The sequence below is a fragment of the Antechinus flavipes genome, chromosome 1, assembly GCF_016432865.1.
Source record: "Antechinus flavipes isolate AdamAnt ecotype Samford, QLD, Australia chromosome 1, AdamAnt_v2, whole genome shotgun sequence".
NCBI classification, from domain to species: Eukaryota; Metazoa; Chordata; class Mammalia; order Dasyuromorphia; family Dasyuridae; genus Antechinus; species Antechinus flavipes.
The window spans coordinates 503,626,859-503,648,564 of NC_067398.1; the positions used below are offsets into that span (position 1 = coordinate 503,626,859).

At 32.0% G+C, this 21,706-nt stretch overlaps 1 protein-coding gene across 12 annotated transcripts in view; it reads right to left on the reverse strand.

The window, feature by feature from the left end:
- Window positions 1–21,706, reverse strand: part of EPB41L3 (erythrocyte membrane protein band 4.1 like 3) — a 175,629-nt gene that overhangs the window by 21,611 nt on the left and 132,312 nt on the right. For 4 of the 12 annotated variants that reach the window (XM_051970415.1, XM_051970420.1, XM_051970416.1 and 1 more), the window contains 4 exons: window positions 15,081–15,233; window positions 11,153–11,250; window positions 10,296–10,471; window positions 7,248–7,414 (listed from right to left, as the gene is read on the reverse strand). In XM_051970415.1, the coding sequence (XP_051826375.1) occupies window positions 7,248–7,414; window positions 10,296–10,471; window positions 11,153–11,250; window positions 15,081–15,233 (594 nt within the window). Of the gene's footprint in view, window positions 1–1,855; window positions 2,420–7,247; window positions 7,469–10,295; window positions 10,472–11,152; window positions 11,251–15,080; window positions 15,234–21,706 lie in introns of all 12 variants that reach the window. The other 8 variants (XM_051970418.1, XM_051970414.1, XM_051970417.1 and 5 more) reach the window with 3 other exon arrangements.

The window sequence follows — 21,706 nt, forward strand, 5'->3', positions numbered from 1 at the left end:
GCAAGGCAAATTATTCTTCCTTATAGACTGAGATCTGATCTAAACCTAATGTCTTCCATGATTAACCCAATTATCCATAATAGAAATATGTACCTTCCCTCCTGTTCTGAGCTTTCTGAAACTACCAAAGTAAAACTCATCAGCTAATAATTATTTTTAATGCATTCTGGGCATATGGGAAGATATGGATCAGGATAAAAAGAAATCCGAGTTTCAGTACAGATAAATGACCAAATATAAACTTGGTGCCACTGAAGAACAATGGAATGTGTGAAGAGTTCTTCATACAGGCAGGATTTTAGCAAAAGTAGAGGGTAAAGTAAATTCTTTAGTTACTAGTTTTAATTCATAGGTTTTGAATATTTTAATACAACGATACAGCTCATTTCCAACAATTAATTGCTGTGATTTGTTTTGCCAATGTAATGCAGACATGCCCAAATTTAACATTAATTTTCATGCACTGTTTACAACAAAATGTATACCCTGGATTAGGCACAAAAGCTGTGTAGTTTCCTACATGAAAGTACAATATTTTGCATAAAACTGCAAAACTTACACTAATGTTAATGTTAATATTATAAGTCATCAATTCTAGTCTTCATTCCTATATGTTCATGGGTGAAATCTAAATCAATGTATTTTTAAATAAAACTGTTAAGACATTTTTTCCTCTTTCTGTGTTGCCTTGATTTTGTGATTTATCTTAAAGACATATATATATATATATATATAGAAATAGACATATCTAGTATCTGTGTGTATATATGCATATAAACATACACATACCTTCAAAAGAATATACATTATTATGATAATAATAATTTTAAACATTCTCAGGAATATTTGTGCTATCTGTTGCAATAAAATGCTTCATGTTTATGTGAAGCTGGTGCCTGGGAAGAAATTTAGGCAGGGAAAAAAAAAAGAGAGCCTGATGTCTATGCTACTATGTTTGCTGGAATGAAATTTATGGGGGTGCTTATGTTTCTATGAAAATAAGAAAGAATGATGGCCAAAGGGTAGCATAGCTCATTCAGGTCAGCTTCCACCTCACCCACTAGGATGCTCACATTACAGCAAAGTATTCAGAAATAAAATCTTGGAACAGCTGTTAAAGAAATCCATTTCCAGAAGTTCCAGAACACACCTACCAGGGTTCTACTGGTTGACTACTGAACTCCCCTGACATTTTAAAGGGATGTGTGTGTGTGTGTGTGTGTGTGTGTGTGTGTGTGTATGTATGTGTGTGTTTGGATTTATGGATTCTGTCTCCATCTTCCTAATCCTCAGGCATATGACTTGAAGATTTTAGCTGCAAGTGGTCTATCACACATCTCCTGAAGAAATACGATTAGAAATGACCACATAGAATTCTCTTTACTTACTGGTCCTGATGTCGTTCAAGGATAGTATGACTGAGACCCTAACTACCTCAGAGTCATGACTTTCTGAAACAGCAAATCAGAATATTTTTCATCATATCAACATAAATGCCTTCATTCTTATTGTTCATTTTATACTTATTTTACATGTAATATGTTTCTTTGGTAGACCTTTCCTGGATTAAGCAAGAACTTTAAAGGGAATTTGAGATTTCAGTCAGTATTTTTGTTGCCCTGGAGAATGGAGAAATCTCCCAAGTTGAATCCAGACTACGACCAAACACAAAGTATTGTGCCTAACCCCGGGGGACCATGTTATACTCTCAAACACACAAAACCTCTTAGCATACTGGCACAGACAATAAATGAGGCTCTGAAAGTAGGACCACTATTGAAGCAGCCATCTAACATTATTTTGGACTGAAGAACCGAACACAAAAAGGAAGTGTGTTCTATGCTGAGGTACACACCTCTTCCTCTGAACTGTCACTCGGGTCATTGTCTAGTGAGGCGCTCAAGGAGGCTGCCTTGGGCTCCAGGTAGCAGAGGCACATAGCCAGAGGGAAGGAAAGAGTGAGGGCATACGGCACTGAGAAAGAAGCGGACAGCAGAAAGAAAAAGATGAAGAGGAAGCAGGGCACAAGCGATGGAGAGCGAATCGGAAGGTAATGTTGCAAGTTCGCAGGGAGCAAGTTGGTTTCAGAAAGGTTGGGGAAGGAGAGGTACCCATCATCGTCTAGAAGAGAAGGAAATGACTCCGGGAGTTGCAAGGAGAAGGAAAACAGCGTTGCACCTTTGCAAGTTTGTTGTTTGTAGCTAAAGGCCAGGTCTTGATCCCCTGCGTAAGCTTTCCCTTTCCCATTAGAATCCAAGTCAGGCTCACCACGAGTCTGCCCAGTGTCTTTGGCTGGCTCACAACCTAACGCTTTTTGAACATTCTCCTTACATCTCCTACGGAGGGTTGCTGGAGATGCACTGGGACCATTATATGAGGATGGTGAGGAGGAAAATGAACTGTTGCCAAGCCAAGGTGACTGATGAGAGAAAGAGAAAAGAGAGAGAAAGAGAAAGCAGCAAAAAAGGTGCAAAAAGGACAAAAAGAAAATAGTAATTAGTTCATTTTCTTCTAGTAATAAGTATAAAATTATAAAACAAGAATTTTTAGCACTAGGGTTGTTCACAGAATTAAAAAAAAATATTCAAGCTGCATGCTAAAATCACCATGAATGGTTAATGGTACAAATTTAAAAAAAACAAACATATAAACAATATTTTTGTTAGCCTACCTATGACGTTACACATAAGTATATACATAAACTAATATACATTTAGAAAAGCTACAACATGGGAGTCTTTTCATGTTCAACTTGATGAAATTGAAACAGCTGTAAAATTTCTGCCAAAAAAGATTTTAAAAGTACTTTCACTATGACAAAGACAACAAAATATTTGGAAATGTTTTAGGATCTGACAAGAGAAATAAATGAGCTTGACAACTTAAGATACCAAGACTTTCCATAACCTTTCCCTGACCTCTGGCTAAAAGAAATGTTATTGATATTTCAGCAGGTTGAAAAACTAAAAATAAATCTTGATCTGGTATAATATTTTCACCATTATTTGAGCTGCTAAAATTTGAATTTCTGCTCTCATTCCTTTTCTTTCTTTTTTCAAGGCAACTGGGGTTAAGTGACTTGCCTAGGGTCACATATTTAGTACTTATTAAGTGTCTGAAGCTGCATTTGAACTCAGATTTTTCTGACTTCGGGGTTGGGGCTCCATCCACTGTGCCCACCCCTTAATTGCCTTTCAAAAGACTAGGATAATTGCGATACTATATTCAGATATATCTGAAACAGATATAAATGAATATCTATCCAACTAGTTAATAATATCCTAAATTAGATTTTTTTAAACCACTCACAAAAAACTCAGGATTTCTTTGAAATTTTTTGGTCTCTATAAATATCATTTAAATGAAAACAGCAACGGGTATTAAGAAATTAATAAGGAAAATTGTGATAAAAAGAGATAGTAAAAATTAATATATGTTTCTTAGTTTGTCTCACTGGTGTAATGTTTAGCTCATAAAGAGAACACTTTTTTACCTTATCTTCAGTCATTTTTAATAGAATAAGAACAAGTATTTCCATGGATGATCTCTTGTCTTAGATTAGTCCAGGGTATCCAAAGAAAGATTCAACTTCAATGCAATGTGTCAGGAAGTCTCATTACATTTCATTCTGATATTGGCTGTTTGAATTGTTCAATACAAAGATACACCCATCATTTAATTTATCAAAATCTCATTAAGATCTAGTGGAAAAAACAATGCTCTGTTCAGAGGCAGAGACTCAAAGATAGAAGGCTGAACAGGGAACCAGGAAATTTGAGTTCAAATCTGGCCTTAGATACTTATTAGCTGTATGATACTGGATAAATCATATAACCTTTGTTTTCTCAGATTTTCTCAAATATAACATAGAAATAATAATAACGGCACCATTATCTCACAGGTTTTTATGAGGATCAAAAGAGGGAATATTTGTAAAATAAGCATTTAACTCAGTGCATGCCATACATTAAACTCTAAAAAATTTTATTCCTTTTCCTTTTGGGAATAATGAAAATCTGGGTTCTAGCTTTAGGTCCACCATAGTGGGAACTTGCACAAATTATAATAAAATATAATCTCTCTGTACTGCAATTTTACCATTTGTAAAACACTATCTACTCTGTCTCAAAAGATTTAGAACATGAAGAAATTAATTGTAAAGTTTTTTAATAAAAAAATTAATAATATGATATACTATCATTATTAGTATTCTTAATTCAAAGACTCCCATTGGGAAGTGTAGTCTTTTTTTATGCCAATACTTTTGTGAATCTTGTTCTTAATAAATAAAGAAAAAAAAATTACAGGTAAAACTTGTAACAACTGAAATAGATTAAAGGAAATTTCACTTTGAAAACAAATGAGTAATTTTACAAAAAATTTCCAATACAAAAGGGACTTCATGTATACTAAATAGCTTGTGTAATTATTATAAACATTTTTTAAAGCATATAGGTATCACTTGTGCTCAAATCCCAAATAGAAAGCAGTATTCAGCATTTTACACAACCATGCATTGGCATCTAAAACAGGAGGTATCCAATAATGGGTGAGAAAACCATGTTGACTCAAGTGGCCTCTCAATAAAATCTGGGTCAGGGCAGTGGCAGGCTATTTCAGGCATTTGAGTCTTTATCCCAAATGACTTCCAGAGTAGACTATATCCAAAGCATCTTCCCTTTCCTTTAGCTTCCTGAAAGGAACACGTCTTTGACACAGGGTTTATGTATGTACCACCATGTTAATGAATCAGTATTTATTTTCAAGCCTAACCCTATGTATAGTTATAATTTTGAGGCCCTACTTAGGAACAGTGCATATCCTGGATTAGTAAGACCCATTTACGGCATTGTCCCCCAGGCTTGCTCTGTCAAATTCTGAGAAATGTGGAGAGATGGGAAAGCAAAAAGCCTGGAAACTGGGTCAGTCAGGCAGAGAAGCATTTTCTAGCAACGTGAGGTAATCTGAACTTCTTTTATTTTTTCTGTCATAGGAAGTTAGAATAACGTCTCAACTAATGCCTCTGAAAAATGACTAATAGATTGGCTTCACAGAAGTATTCTCGGCATATATTGTGCAATATTTTACAAAACCTCTCCATCAGAACAACTCACTGAAATTTGGGGTGAAATGATTTCTGAAAACAAAACTCTGCAGCAGTATTTTAAAAGTAATAACTAAGATAAAAGATCAAGGGATGTAAGGGACAAGTAAAATTCAGTTAGTCCATGCTTTTGGGCCTCAGTATATAATAAAATGCTTTCTGAAAAATGTTCAGGAATGAAGGATTATAAGAAAGGGTTAGTAGGTTTCAGTCACTGGGTCCATGTCAATGTCTGGAAAGGTAAAAATGTTTCATCCACCCCAATGAATAGGCTTTTAGGATACATGGTTTTGCCATGTTTATGATGGATATTATTATTTCCCTTGGGTACATTTCAGCCACAATTCTAATCAATTCTCATCCATATAAAACATTCCAAAACCACTAGATTTTGTGGATTGGTTTATATCAAAAATGAATATGCCCTACTGCCACATGTTTTAGTTAATACAATTAGTATTTGCTTTAAAAACCATTCCCACTAAGTGACTATTTTAAAGTCATCTAAAAAGAATGTTGTTAAGTGTATTCAAATTGTACAGCTGCCATAAACAGCACAAAGCTAGCAAAACAATTAGCATATAACTATCATTCAGCTAGATTACCTCAATTTCTTAAAAAAAAAAAAAAAAAACACCTAATCACTGGCTTATTTACAGATAAGTTCAAATGAAGTAATAAAATATTAAATAAACTTGAAGTTTATAAAGTTTAAGTTCTTAACATTATAATGAATATCTTTAAGGAAGACTACAAATAATCTGAAAATTCATGTCTTATTTTCTATATTTTAACTACATTTTAATATCTATTCACTCAATCCAAGAAAACATGCCATTTAGGAAAATCACCTCTTACTAGTTTGTAGAAAAGTAACAGATGAGATCAACATTTAATTTAACTTAGTATACTCAAACATTCTAGGCCCTTATTTAGAAGCATTCTTATTAGAAATTGTCACTGGAAAAAAATATCAGAATTGCATTTGACTATAAAATCTTATGTTATTATCCACTATATTAATCATTTGTATTTGAAGAGTACCTATCTGAAAGACTACAATTCTATGTACTCTTTGGGGGGGGAGGGTTCTTCTAAAGTTCAAAATATCTCCACTAATGGACATAATCAGATGCTATTTGATCCTAAAAGTAATGATTTTAATTTCAATGTATGTCAACAACCAGTGTTCGTTTCATAGTTCTACTCATTTAAGAAGTACCACTCTCCTGCTCCTTGCTCTTACTTATTTATCAAATTTCTCACAAGATTTATAATGTTCAAGTTAATTTATAAAGTTCAAGTTGGAAGGTTGTCTTACAGTGCCTGAAATATAAATCATCAGAAAAAGAAAACTTACAGAGTAAACACATAGCAAGCACTAATCAATAGAATAATAAAAATAACTATTATAATAATAAAGAGGAAGAGGTTTGCCTCTAGGTTCAAATTAGCTTCTTATGTACCCTTTTTTTCTGTTTTGATTTCCCTAATTAATTCACAGTCATTAATTGCTGTGATGATTGCATGCTTGCTAGGTGGCTGTGGCCAAACTGTGCACCACTAATAGTCATTTTTGGGTGATGAGGTTTTCTATAGATTTTGCGTGGTCCTCAAATAGAGGTGTCTTACTAGCATCATACTATTTTGCATTTATAAGATCCATGGAAAGAGATGGCAGATAAATGTACAAACTGTAGTTACTCAATACATAAAAAAAGAGGAATGACAATTTCGTATCTTTGTTAGCAGAAAAAACAAGTAAACTTAGTAGTGGAATAAAAAAATGGGGCCAGAAAAAATGCAGGAAAACAACTATTTGAGTCTAAATTAGGAATAAAAATCACATATTGTTATCCCCCATGTATTATATAGCTATCATAAAATCAAATCTTAGAGATGCTATCAAGTTAGTTGTTGAAAGTCTTACACAGAACCTCAGTTGTTTAAAAAAAATTATTTCAGAAGCAAAAGAGTTGTAAAAATAAGTGAATGGATGAAGTTGACAACATTTATATGGCTAATGTTAAAATAAATGTGAGTCATCCCATGACTTAATCCATTATTTGCTTACTTCCTCTAATAATGCCTTGATAGTCCCCAGAACAGTGTAAAACTGCAGAAGAAGCCTAGAAAAATCTACCTTTGCCTCATGCCGTATTGCTGAGACTGGAGTGACTTCCTCAGCCTTTTTCCTCCTGTCCTCTTCCTCATCACGCTCTTCTTCTGCCTTTTTCTCTGGCGTCACAGTTGTTATCAAGTTGGTCTGAGAGATGCCCTTTGTCGTGGCGTACTGGCCAGTACCAACCTCTGCAGCAGACATAGAATCCTTCATGTATATTTCATGGTTTTCATTCACTGATGCTAAAGGCAAATATAAAAAAATCTGAAATAGTTAATTCTGTATAATATTAAAAGACAAGTTAAAAATATCACAATTATTATAAAAATTTCCCCACATATCAGAAAGCTTGGAAAATTGGCTGATAAAGTTTGCTACTTAGGGCACACATAGCTTTTCTATATTTTGTATACTCATGTTTCAAATTTTTTAAGTGCTTAATACATACAATGATCAGAATGATTTTAGCCAATCCCCATGCTCACTGGTAAGTAATATTCTGAAAGAAAGAGCTCTAAAGATTTAAGCAACTGGAAAATACAGGAGGAAAAGCCTGAGTTGACCCCTCCTCTAATAGACAATCAGATTACCAAGCTGCAACTCCTATAGTTCAGCCCATTCAATGCCAGTTCTTTTTAGCAGATATATTTGCTTCAATATCCAAGGCTAGGAAATGGTGTTAGGTTGAAAAAAAAATTACTAGAATTTTTGGAAATGCCTTCCATTAACAAGTATTATATTAGTAATGATCTTTATTAAAAAACGTCCCCAGGATACCTGGAAACATAATCCCCATATATTAAAGTCATCATGATAATTAAACACCACTATCTAGCCAGAGATGAATAGAACAGGTGGTAACTGATCAAATAAGACGAGAAACACTGAAATCTCCATTGCAATGTAACCTGGCGGCAACGAAAGGAAACAGGCATTTGTATTACATTCGGGAATTATCCACAAACAGATGCTAAATGGAAGCCATGCAAATGCAATGCATGCAGAGCATCTAAGATTTAAGAAATGTCCTTTTAAATTGTGAAAAAAAAATAATTAAAAAGACCCAATCAAATTGCAAAAAATCTAGTGTTAATCATTTTAGGACTTGAAGATCATAAAGCTTAACAAAATCTGTCTCCAAATACACATTAATTAAACAAACAAAAATAATGAATTGTAATAGGTATTTGATTTAAAGACCTTTGGATATTAAAACAAAATGGCAGAAAAGGATTCTTAAAATCCTTGTAATAGAAAAATCATTTCACTAAACACTCATTTTTCTTCAGAGTACATTCCTAAATCTTAAAAGTTCCTTTAAAAGATTTCAAAAAGTTTTTTTTAACTCCTGATATTTCTCTGGACTTGCTATCTTAAATACAATGCAGCTAGGTAAAAAAGCAATTTATGCTTCAACATGCATTTCCCAGCTTGCAATCAGCACAATCCCAATCCATGAGAGACAAGACATACTAACATCATTTTTGGGCAGGGAGAGGAAGAGATAGGATGTTATTAGCACATATACTGACAATGTTTTTCCCTTTCTTAGCAACAAACATCATACCAAAATCATTACTACAACCACATTCAAACCAAACATGTTCTCTTAAGAAAACATAACAAAAATATCAAACGTTGAAATAAAATTTCAAAAGACATGATTTCAATAACTTAGATTTCTTAGATGTTTTTAATATAAAAGACCTAATTCAGATTCTTTGATTAAGAAAGTCAAGTGAGAATACCAGTGTGAGCAGAGAGAAATGAATATTATTAAGCTAGAAAAAGTAATTGGAATATTCTAATCTATATCCAATTTTTGGCAATCCCAAATTGCGGACAGGGAATAGGGATGTGTTCTAAAAGTACAAATTTAAATCGATTATTTCTAATATAGAATAAATTTCCCCAAACAAACAATGCTACCAATGGTGACAATATATTTTGGAGCATAACATAAATGTTAATTTCATCAATGATCATATCTGAATAGTATTGAATTATCTATCATAGACAACAGTGTTTCTAGGTGGAAATAAATTCTGAGTTTTCCCTTAGATATGCATCTAATATTTCTCTTCTACAACAATTGAGTATAAGTAGAAGAGGAAGAGAAGGGTTGAGAGGTAGAAAAAGTACCTACAATACATATAACATTATTTAAAAGGAATTCTGGAAACAATCATATACCAGTAAAATTTCATCATACATTCATTTGACTTAATCACCAATAGTGGGTAATATCCTTAGGCTTGTTTGATTATTAAGCAGTTCTTTTGTTTACAACAAATGACATTAGTTTCAAACCCTTAATATAGTTTTTATAACAGTCAATTTAGACTAGTAGTATGATCATTTCTATCCACTATTATTGGTCAATTATAAAAACTAAATTATATTTATTACTTGAAAGCACACATGTAACACACTTTCTAGAACTTTCTGGAATTGTCAACAACCTTGCTTTGAAGATTTATTTAGGGTTGACTTGAAAACAAACTCATATAGTTCTATGACTGTCATTTTTTGCTATTACAACACATCTGTCTCATGAATCAAAAATTTCCTTAATTTCTTTTTTTCAAATAATTTCCTTAATTTCAATAAATTCTGAGTAGTTAGAAAACTAGCATTGGAGTTAGGAAGACCTAGAGTCAAATCTCTATTATATACCAAATGTATAGCACTGGACTAACCACTTAACCTTTCTCAGGCAATTCCCAGATGCTGATATACATTGGCAGAGGGAATTTCCCTATACCAATGAAATCACAGTTTCAATCCTATCCCTATCAAAACAGGGTACTCTACCACGAAGAAGCTGAGTTCTTTATTTCCTACACCCCCTTGTCTACATTTTGATCTATATGAAACTGGAAAATATATAAATTAAGGCTTCAGGAACACTTGCTATTTTAAAAATTATCATCCAGTCATATATAACATTTTTTCCTTTGACACATGATAAGGAAATGTGCTTTTATAAAAAAAAAAATTGTGACTTTTTCTTGAGCCCAATCTTGATCATAACTAGTGATAGTTCTGAAGTTAGTCAATAACTCTTACCCCCATCCAGGCTGCGAGACATTGTGTACCGTTTGCTAGAAGAACGCTCAAAATAAGGTGCTGGCCGGTCTATCAGTGCACTAGCTCTTCTAGTTTGGGCTTGTGTTCTGCCACTATAGCGGAATTTGGAACCCAAGGTAAGGAATTTCTTTGGCGGTGCTTCTGGTAACAAGAGCCTAAGAAGTATTGGGGTGAAAATCATCATTAATAATTCTCTTTCTCCCTCTCCTCTCCACTCCCAACAAGACAGTCTTATGGAAAATGAAATACTATAGATTCTTCTGCAGTTTCAACAAACTTTTATTTATACATCAAGCTAAGAAAACTGATTTAACAAAAGGAGTACAATTCAATTCCAATGCCATTTCTCTGAAGAACAAAAAGCAATTAGGTAATGTTAATGATCTAAAGCAGATACTTCCCAAACCAGAACATCTCAGGCTTCATATATTGGTTTTTATGGGCAGAGTTTTATTATTTATTATACACATAAGAAGTAGTAGTAGTGAATAAATTTCAAAAAAATAATGTAAGAAATTGTCTGAGGAAAAAAAGATTATATTATAAAAGAGAAAGAACAGGATTCTAGAAATAGTGCCAAGGAAAAGGCTAAGGTAGAAATTATGAAAAGTTGGAAAAGTGATGAAAACTTCATTATAAAAATGTAAATGAGCTCCCAAACTAATTGTTTGCAAATCACTAATTTTTTAGTTGGTAAAGAAATACTTACTTCTGAATTTTAAATATATTTCTTCCTCTAAGAAATCTTCCTTAGCACAATTAATTGCTTACAATTTGCTTCATTAGCTGAATTATTCTACAGCTGTAAAAAATAGAAATAAAAGGTCTCTACTTACCTGAAAAATGTGTGGTGTTCAACACATACTTTCCATAAACGCTTTGCAGCCCGATGGTTTGGCAACTTAAACCCAATGGTGCTTTCAAATTGTTCAAACTAGATGAAAGAAGGGGGAAAAAAGCTTCAACTGAAAATTGATTTTTTAATTTAAAAAGTATATATAATGGTTTCTATTACACAAATATAATAGACTTGAAAAGTTTGCAAAGATAATTAGAATTCTCAAATAATTATATTTAACACATCAAATTTATAGTGGTTTTCATATATTTTTAAGCTTTTAAATAAAGTCAGTTTTCACAGGAATGTCTCTTCCTTGTAATAATCTTCTATACCTCAAACTTAAGAGGACCTAAAATCTTCCTTCAGAAAATCATTACATACAAATCATATATGCATAAAAGCTTAGTGAATAAAATTCCTAAGGATTCTGTGAAATTCTTCAATTTTATTCTTTACTGAACAATATATATTCTGTTTATTTGGTGGCTAAATTTGATCTAACATGAATTATCTCAACAAATGTGAGATATTTTGATCTCCACTGTATAAGTTCAAAGTTCTTTTTTTTTAAGTCCAAAATTTTGTGTAGTTTTCAGAATGATTTCATATTCTTTGAATACTTCACTAAAATTAGACAAGATTTCATTGTGTCTAGATTTTATTTTGATGTTTGCTCAATTGAATTGATAATACTACCCTATAGACCACCAGAGGGCAGTAATCATAAACATTAACAATCCATCACTACTTTTGAACCATATAAATTTTTTGAATGTCCTCATTCATCTCAATATATCTTTTTTTCACTCAATTCTCCACTCGTTTCCTGTAAAAACAGGTCATTAGCAAAGTGGTTCATATGGCCAACAATGAAAGGGACAGATAAGAGAGAAGACATACAAATTCAGCCTGGTTTGAACTGTTCTTTATTCTCCTTGAGCTATTAAGGTTTGATTAGAGCCTCTGGGAATGACTGAGATAGAAAAGCATGATGTTCCAGATAACTGTGTTCTGTATTCTCATTTACCATGTAAGGAATAATGCACAGGTGACCGCATAAACCATTCTCCAACAGGCAAAGATACCATTGAGTGCATTTATGTCTATGTGTATATTAGCATTCGTTTCTATGATGTTGCCTCTAGGTTACATTTATTAAATAAAATTACTGTAATTTCAACTTAAATATATAGGAAAAAACCTTTTTAAAAAAAACCTACATCTTTTATTTTTATCTACATAAAATTCTGTAGTTTAAAAAAAAATTTCTTTATTTCTCTTGCTTTTTAAAAAGTAGTGGTATATATTTTCTCCATAATGGAATTGCCATTAGAAATAAATAGTTTGAAGAACAGTTTTCAAGATTCATTCCATATTAGACATATTCATTGATCAATATTTAGGATTCCATCAGTCTATAAATCTTTCTTTTAAAAACTATGATATTGGGGCAGCTAGGTGGTGCAGTAGATAGAATACCAGCTCTGAAGTCAGGAGGACCTGAGTTCAAATATGGTTTTAGACATTTAACTTCCTAGCTATGTGACTCTGGGCAAGTCACTTAACCCCCATTGCCTCAGCAAAAAAAAAAAAAAAAAAAAAAAAAAAAAAAAAAAAAACTTACCTATTAAGTAATAATGTACTCAAAATTAAAAATGTGTGTGTGTGTGTGTGTGTGTGTGTGTGTGTACTATTTTATACAGGGAAGCAGTGATCACAAGCCCTTATTAATTTCTACTTGTATTATAGGAAGATAAAACCATCCCAGACTACATATTTCCTTTATACATGTAGTTAGTTAATTTGTTAGAATAGAGGAATTCCAAGGTCATATTATATTTTGGTTTTAGCAAATTTATAGGATGATTATCTGGTTCAGTGGATTTAGAAGTAATTGATTGGTGGAATCTCAAATACTGATCAATGAATATGTCTCAGTATGGAATGAAGTTTGTAGTGAATGTCATAAAGATTGTTGTTCTTAGCCCAATTCTATTCAATTAAAAAAATTAATTACTAGCTTTAAAGAATAAATGAATGCTTGTCAGATTAGCAGATGACATAAAGTTGTAAGCAATCACCAAAGTGATGTGTGACAAAATTGGAATTTAAAAAGCTCTTAATAAGTTAGAAGGATGAACAATTCTAATAAGATCAAATGTAATAGTGATATTAATAGCTACTATTTATATAACATCATAAAGGTTAGAAAAATGTTTTACATACATTATCTCATTTCAGTGTAAAATCCTATATTCACAATAAAAAACAGAAACAAACAAATAGTGGATAAAGGAAATATCCCTAAACAACAGTTCCTTTTAAGCTGTTAGTGGACTATAAGCACTATGAGAGTCAATGGTACAGATTTTCTGCTTTCTGATCAAAATTATGATGTTCAAAATGAAGACAAACATGATCCTATTGCACTGGATCCTGGCATCATCATATCTGTATTTGATCACTTTGATGAAAAACAATTTAGAAAAGGTAAGCTGCAATATGTCTGAGAAACTGGTTACAATGGTCAAGAGATTTAAAATCATGTTATAAAAGAACTATTGAGGGATATAGGCAGTTTTAGCCTGAATACAACACAATTCAGGAATTGTCTATTAAGCAAAAATCATTTACAATGCAGTATGCCATGTAATGAAGATTCTAAAACCAAAAAAAGGCATTGGTTCCATTCCCTCAAGGAGGTTACATTATTTTTGCTGGGGGTGGAGAATGGGGTACAAAATGTACATGTATAAATAAACATAAGGTAATTTCCAGTAAGTAGTAACAATTGGGGATGGCTTTTGGGCTGGGGAAAAGTATAGGAAATGCTTTGTATTGGATATGGCATCTGAAGTCAATTTTGAAGAAAGTTAATAATTCTGCAAGGATACAGATAGATATATATATAGATATCTATAGATGTTTTGGATAGAATATGGTATAGAAAGAAGACTGAGTTGTAGGAATCAAGATGTGTTCAATTTCTACCTCTGGAGATGATATGTCTAATGAAGTGTCCATATGAAGATATCTAACAGGTAGTTGGTGTGAAGCTAGAATTTAGGAGTGAGAATAAGAGCTGAATAAATATCTGGTATTCAACTGAGAAAAATATGTTGAACCTAATTGAGTAGATGAGATCAAGAAAAGATAGAAACTATGAAGGAGAAAAAACGACAAAGGATGAAGATGTGGTTAAAGAGAAGTTGAATAATGGTTCAGTAAAAGATAATGAGAAGTGATCAAATAGATGAGAAGAGAAGTAGGAGAGAATAATGTCATAGAAATTAAAGGAAAAGAAAATAAACAGGAGAAAGAGGTGCTGATGGTATAAAAACCTTCATAGAGGTCAATGAGAATGAGGACTGAGAAAATTCAGTTCGTAAAGAGACTCAGAAAGAAAAATTAAATGTTTTTCAGAAGTTCCAGAGATGACATCAGAATCACAAGATAGATGTCTTGAACTTCCTTTGCTTGGTATTAGATGACAGAAATAAGAGAAATGCTTATAGTTTACATTTAAATAACAGAGTTGTACTGATGTGTAATGGACTGCCTCAGGATCTAATAGGCCTCCTAGCATCACATGTCTTCAAATGAAGAATGAATGATCCCTGTCAGATAGGTTTGTAAAAGAAATCTTTGATTGAAATTCATTATAGACTTCAGAAGTCCCTTTGAACTGTGAAATTCTATGATTCTATGACAATTCTTGGAAACAAACTGTAAGATTGAAAAAATAGGATATAAGAGAACACATATGAAAGAAATGTTTTAGCATATTCCTGATTATCATAAAAGTTACAACAAATTCTTCCAGGTATTTGGAATTGATTATAAATGTATTAGTGATGAAGATTCAATTTGCCCAAGATATCAATAACTTACCCAATAGAAATGTTTAACACATATTTGCTTACCTCTCCTGGTCTGATTTTTATGTAAAAATTGTTCCTTTTGTAAGAAATTTTCAGAACCTTTGGCCAGGCAAATCTGTTTATTCGGAGTCTGTCTCGATATATCAAAAGACCACTTGCACAAACTCCTAACATAATTTCTACTCCTTCAGAGTCCTGAGGGAAGGAAGGGGTAGAAAACAGCAGAAATTTAAAAATATATATATGTCAGTTTATTTCTTTTCATCCATCTAATACCATCACCACAATTTATACCCGTCATGTGTAATGATTTACAAAATGCTATCATCCCATAACGCATGTTATTTAATATTCACACCAATCCTGTTACATAGTATTATTTCTATAGAACTTTAAGATTTGCAAAGCACTTTATAAATATTACCGCATTTGATCCTCACACCAATCCTTGGAATTAGATACATTATCATTCCCATTTTATAGTTGAAGAAATCAAGGCAGGAGTAAAGATTTCTTCATATAGCTAGTATTTATATATGGTTGGATTTGAATTCAGTTATTTCTAGCTCCAGATCCAGTATTCTGTTCGCATAGCTGCAAAGTAGTTGAAGAATTACTATTTTATCCATTTTATGGATGAGGAAATCAATTTGTTTATAGAAATTAGCTGATCTGGCCAGTGTTAATTAAAAGGGTACTTGACTTGGCACCCAGATCTTTGGACTTCAAGTTCAGCACCATTTCTCCTGTACTTCATAATCTTTTCAAATAATCTGTAATTTAGCATTCCACAATTAAGTTTCCATTATACATTTATGCTATTTGAGGATATTTCATCAGTTATAGACCCCCACCCCAATTTTTTTTAATGTAAGTAAAATAAAATTAATAAAAATAACTCTGAAGAAACTAGCTTTTAAAAAAGGTGAACTGAGAGGTCTATTTGGAAGACAACTGCACTATTTTTTAATATGGTGATGGATAGGAAGACACAAAGGGTAATAGTATATATATATATATACACATACATATATATATATATATATATGCACATATGTATGTATATATTAATCTTGAATAATTTTTAATCAACAGTTGGCAGAACAATCTTTTCCTACGCTCTTATATTCTTCTAAAGTCACTGGGAAAAAGGGAAGAACCAAATCATGGTGATCATCCAAATTTACCATGCCTTGGGGGAAACTATTCTAATCATGTTTACAGAGTTCTGCCAATAAAATAGAATTATTATAAGGAAAGTAAATCTTAGCCCCCAAATCATAGCCTAAATCCATTTAAATTACTTTATGCAATGAGTGCCTTTATATGCAATCCTATTAAGCTAGAGTTAATAGAAGATGATCCATTTTTTGGGGAGTGGCTCAGGCAATTGAGTTTAAGTGACTTGCCCAGGGTCACACAACTAGGAAGTGTTAAATGTCTAAGGCCAGATTTAAAATCAGGTCCTCCTGACTTCAGGGTTGGTGTTCCAATTATGTAGAAGATGATTCTTTCATGTTCCCAGCATATCCTGAAGTATCATCCAAATGAGAAACTGAACAAAATTTCGGAACTATTTTGACTTCTACTTTTTGATTCAAATGAGAGCTATGTTGTAATGATGTAAGTAAATAAAGGTTTCATAGGGGTGATGTAATTATTTTCCAAACAGAAATCATTAAAAAATATTACAGGTTGAGATATGATTTCAAAGAAAAGGAAAATCAAACTGAGAAACTAAAAGAAATAATGTATGCTTTAATAAATTTAATGATGCTTTTACATACACACACACACACACACACATACACACACACACTCTCAACCAAAGCTCACAACAATAGTTTTTATTATTTCATTTTCCAGATAAGGAAATTAAAGTTCACAGAGTTTAAATGACTTCCCCAAGATTCCTAAACTAGTAGATATTAGCAACATGACTAGGAATCCAATGATCCATTAGACTATGAAGTACTATATAAAAAGATATAACTAAAGTGTTTAACTTAACTAATTAGTGCCTATGAATGCAGGATCAATTCTAAGGACAATGTACTCTTCATTTTAAATTACAAATACATCAAGGGTAATGATAACTATTGCAATGGCTTAATTTTGTCCAAATATCCAGAAAAAAGAAATCTAAAAAATTCCTAACATGCTATAATTTGTTAAAACTATAAAGGCAGAAGGTTTAAATGATGGCATCAATAAAGCAACATAAACAACCATTCCCCCTACCACTGCAAAAGTCATGAAATCATGGCCACCTCGAGTTAGACATCCTATCTCTCACTAAAATCCTTTAAATTTTATTAAATAAACAAAGGTCCATAGAATAGGAAGAATCAAGTAATATAACTAAAGAGGGTAGTTAGGTGGTATAGTTGTTAGAGCATTGCACTTAGAATCAGAAAGACTCGTCTTCCTAAGTTCAGATCTGTGATATCACACATACATTAACTGTGTGTAATCCTGGGCAAATCACTTAACTCTCATTGCCTCAGTTTCTTCACCTGTGAAATGAGCAGGACAAGAAAATTGCAAATCACTTCAGTATCTTTGCTAAGAAAAACCCAAAATAGGGTCACAGAGAGTCAGACACTATTGAAATGATTGATCAATGAAAAATATGTTTAAAGCTATCTATAATGTTTAAAATTCTAAACAAATATGAGCTCATTTATTTTTATTTATTGGAGGTCTTCAGGAAAAGCTTAATAGGTTAAATTTTAAAAAGTGATCATTTCTGGGAATACATGTTGGAGTACATAATGGACTAAAGTACATGAATTTATTTTTAAAAATATATGGATAATATATTTTAATATAATTGGTTCTCCTTATAACTTTATGTACTTTATTAATGTATGTACTTTATTAATCCATAAATTTCACTAGAGTGGCAAAGTGACAACTTTTACAAAAAAAAACTGTGATTCTATGCCCTTTTTATTTTCAATTTTCAATTCTTGTTTAAATATCATTTTAGTCAACAAGCATTTATTAAAGCCTACTACGTGACAGGCACTAAGCATCTTCTATCCACTTCAATCTTGATAGCCACTGAAATGACATTACCTACAATTGATTTCTTCTAAATCATGAAACGTTAGTTACATGTAATATATTTACTGACCTTGAATTATAAACTTTTATAATTACATTTTGGTTGTCGTTCAGTCATTTTCAGTCATGTCCAACTCTTAGTGACGCCATTTGAGGTATTCTTGGCAAAGATACTGGAGTGGTTTGTCATTTCCTTCTCCAGTTCATTTTCCATATGAGGAAACTGAGGCAAACAGAGTGATTTGCCCAGTTAATAATTGTCTGAGGCCAGATTTGAATTCAGGAAGAAGGGTTTTACAGAGACTCCAGGTCTGGCATTCTAAACACTGGATCTCCTAGCTGCCATAATTATATAGTTCATCATAAATTGAGAGAGGATAAAGATGTAGTTTTCACCCAAGAGACAGCAGAATGAAAAATCAAAATAATCCTAGATAGCTGGTTACAATATAAAAGCACAACAATCCATAAGATAGCTTCCTTTAATTAGCTTTTAAAAGACAAAAGCAAAATTAGAGGTGCAAAAGTACAGAGAGATCATATAGTCCAGGATTCTCCTTTTGCAACAAAGAAACAGTCCCAGAAACTGAAAAGAAGAAATTGAGCCCTGAGAAATAAATGTAATTATCTCTATGTCACACAGCATTTTACTGATGTGAGACTGGGGCTCAGGAGATGCAAAGACATAGAACCTAGGCTTCTTAGTGGCTGACCCAGTGCTTTTTCTATTAGACAAAACTCTACTGCATTAAAATCTCTTTATTTATTTGAATGACTTTAGAAGAACGTAAATATTCAATATTGGATAAGATGTGTGTATATAGATATAGATATAGATAGGGGTGTGTGTGTGTGTGTTATGGTAATGAAATACTTTAAAATGAAAAACCAAGTCAAGAAAAGAAAACCTATCTGAAAAATTTTAAAATTAATTGGAAAACAAATTAAGTTGTCCACTTCAAAGTTATTATTATTTCTATAACTAAATCCCTGAATCCAAATATAATTTTTGGGGGTCCATTCAAAGAAAATGTAAGGTTGTAAGTCAAACTTAATCAACTTGTATACTGAAAATGCATTGTTTCATTTAGATAGCCGATTTTATATATACATATATATATATATATATTTGAAAATACTTAATACAATTTGAAAAGAAGCCAGTGGGTTTTGTTCCAAAGATGAAGACTGGTCTAAGGCATTTTCATCTAAAGAATTGTCGCTTTATGTTGATGAGTAACTGGTGCTTCCTTTATATAAATCAATTTTTGAAAATCATACTAATCCTAAAGTACCTATCTCATGAACTAGTAGGATCTTAGATTGAATACCTGTTCTTCATGTAGCAATTTGGAGGAGAAACAATGGGGAAACCTGGTTTCCACTGACTTATGGGAAGAATTTCTGCCATTTATCTAAAAAGCCATGATATATATATTTATTGACCACAAGACATATATAGATGTATTATCAAGAACATATTTTCACAAATCGCTAGAGACCCAGAATAATAATCTTGATTATGTCTGGAACATTTTAAATAGGAGACAATACTACATATGGTTTTCTTTTAAATGAAATCATTATTTCAAATCCTTCATCATCATTCTTTCTAGAACAACTATTTAAATAGACACCATCACTGACCAAGCATTTAGAATATACCTTGAGAAGAGACCAAGGAGGAGAGTCATGTAAAAATGATAGACTTTAAATTTTATTACTGAGTCTTATGTAACTAGAAATTCTAAGCATTATAGTGCTGAAAGATTTTGTTCATTTTTTAAAGCCAATTCGCAAATTTGAACATCACTGTAAGCCTATATTATATTTCTATTGTTTAAAAGCAGAATTTCTTTTTTTTTAAATAGAAACTCTTTTTTTTAACTTTTTGGTTTTTGTTTTTAAACCACATAATGAAAAAATACAAAATTGTCTACATTTTATTCTATTTGTGTACTTATTTATTTTTATTCATGTTTTTATTTTCAAAACATATGCAGATATTTTTTCAAAATTGATGCTTGAAAAACCTTTTGTTCCCACTTCCCCCCCCCTTCCTCCACTCCTTCCCCTAGATGGCATGTAATCCAATGTTTGTTAAATATGGTAAAAATATATGTTAAATACAATATAAGCATACATATTTATCCAAGTATCTTGCTGCACAAGAAAAATCAGATCAAAAAGTAAAAAAAAAAAAAAGGGGAGGGGTGGGGAGAGAGAGAATAGAAGTCAGTCAGACCACAACAAAGAGAGTGAAAATGCTATGTTGTGATCTACCCTCAGTTCCTCTCTCTAGGTAGAAAGTTCTCTCCATCACAGTAAGATCACAGTAAAAGCAGAAGTTCTTAAAGAGGCAGAAGTCTACCTAAGATTTAGAAGAAGCTCATATAAAATAATGATGATGATAATAAATAATGATGATGATAAATAAATAAATGATAAAAAGCACCTTATATGGACATGAGTCATTCAAAATTTACAAAGTGCTTTCATAAATATGACTATTTCATCCTTACAAGAAATAGAAGAGGTGATCTATATATCTGTATTTGCATTGTCTTTAATTGTGGGGACAAATTAAACTTCCTTTATTGGCATCATTTCAAACCATATTGTCAATGCTATTTTCAATCATTAGCTACTATTATGTGTGTTTTATTTACATGAATTCTTGTGAAGATATATACATCCTAGATCAAAACTTGTTTGAAATTTTGCTCTATTCCTTTCTACTTTTAATAGACATCAGGCTAATTGTTATATAATTAACAGAACCATTTTAAAAATGTGTGAAGTCCTCCAGCTACCTGTGTTTAAACCTCTTTTTCACCACCATCCAAACTGTAAAATAATCAACAATATGGAAAATTTAGAAACTGATAAAAATGAGTCTCTGGTAATTATTTTAAGTTTGCATTCTGATCCTGTGCCACAATTACACCCTTGGCATAAAAAAAACTTTTAGAATTTCTTTGTAATTCTCATGGGTATAGAGGCAAAAGAAAAAAATTAATTGACATTGTAATAGCATTTGTATCTGCACACAAGATATTTTTCATCTATTTGGTTTTTCCTAGATAGATAACTAAATTAAACTACTTCAAGTGATTATGGAACTAATTCAGGAGACACACCAATGTTTCAAAGCTTTATTCATTCATCAAAATCTCAAATAAAAAACTTTTGAAGAACTTCACCATGCTGGACATGCTCCATAATGGTGGCAAAGATTTTAAGAAAAACTTCAAAATATCATGTTTATTTAAAGTAGGATACTGCTCATAACACCTGAACTTTGAGGTTTAAAGTCATTCAATCCAACAAATATATTTTGAATGGCTACCATAGGGACCAAACTACATTAGGCAGCTAAATGGAACAGAAAAGGTGATGAGCTTTAAGTTAACATGACATAAATGTTAACCTAATTCTGCCACTGACAACTTGTATAAACTTAAGTCTCTTAACTATTTGAGGTCTTCATTTCCTTATCTATAAAATGAAGCAGTTGAACTAAATAACTTCTAAATTCCCTTCTAGTTGTGGGTTTCTGATGCTATGCATTATAAAAAAACCGTAGTTACAACAGACAA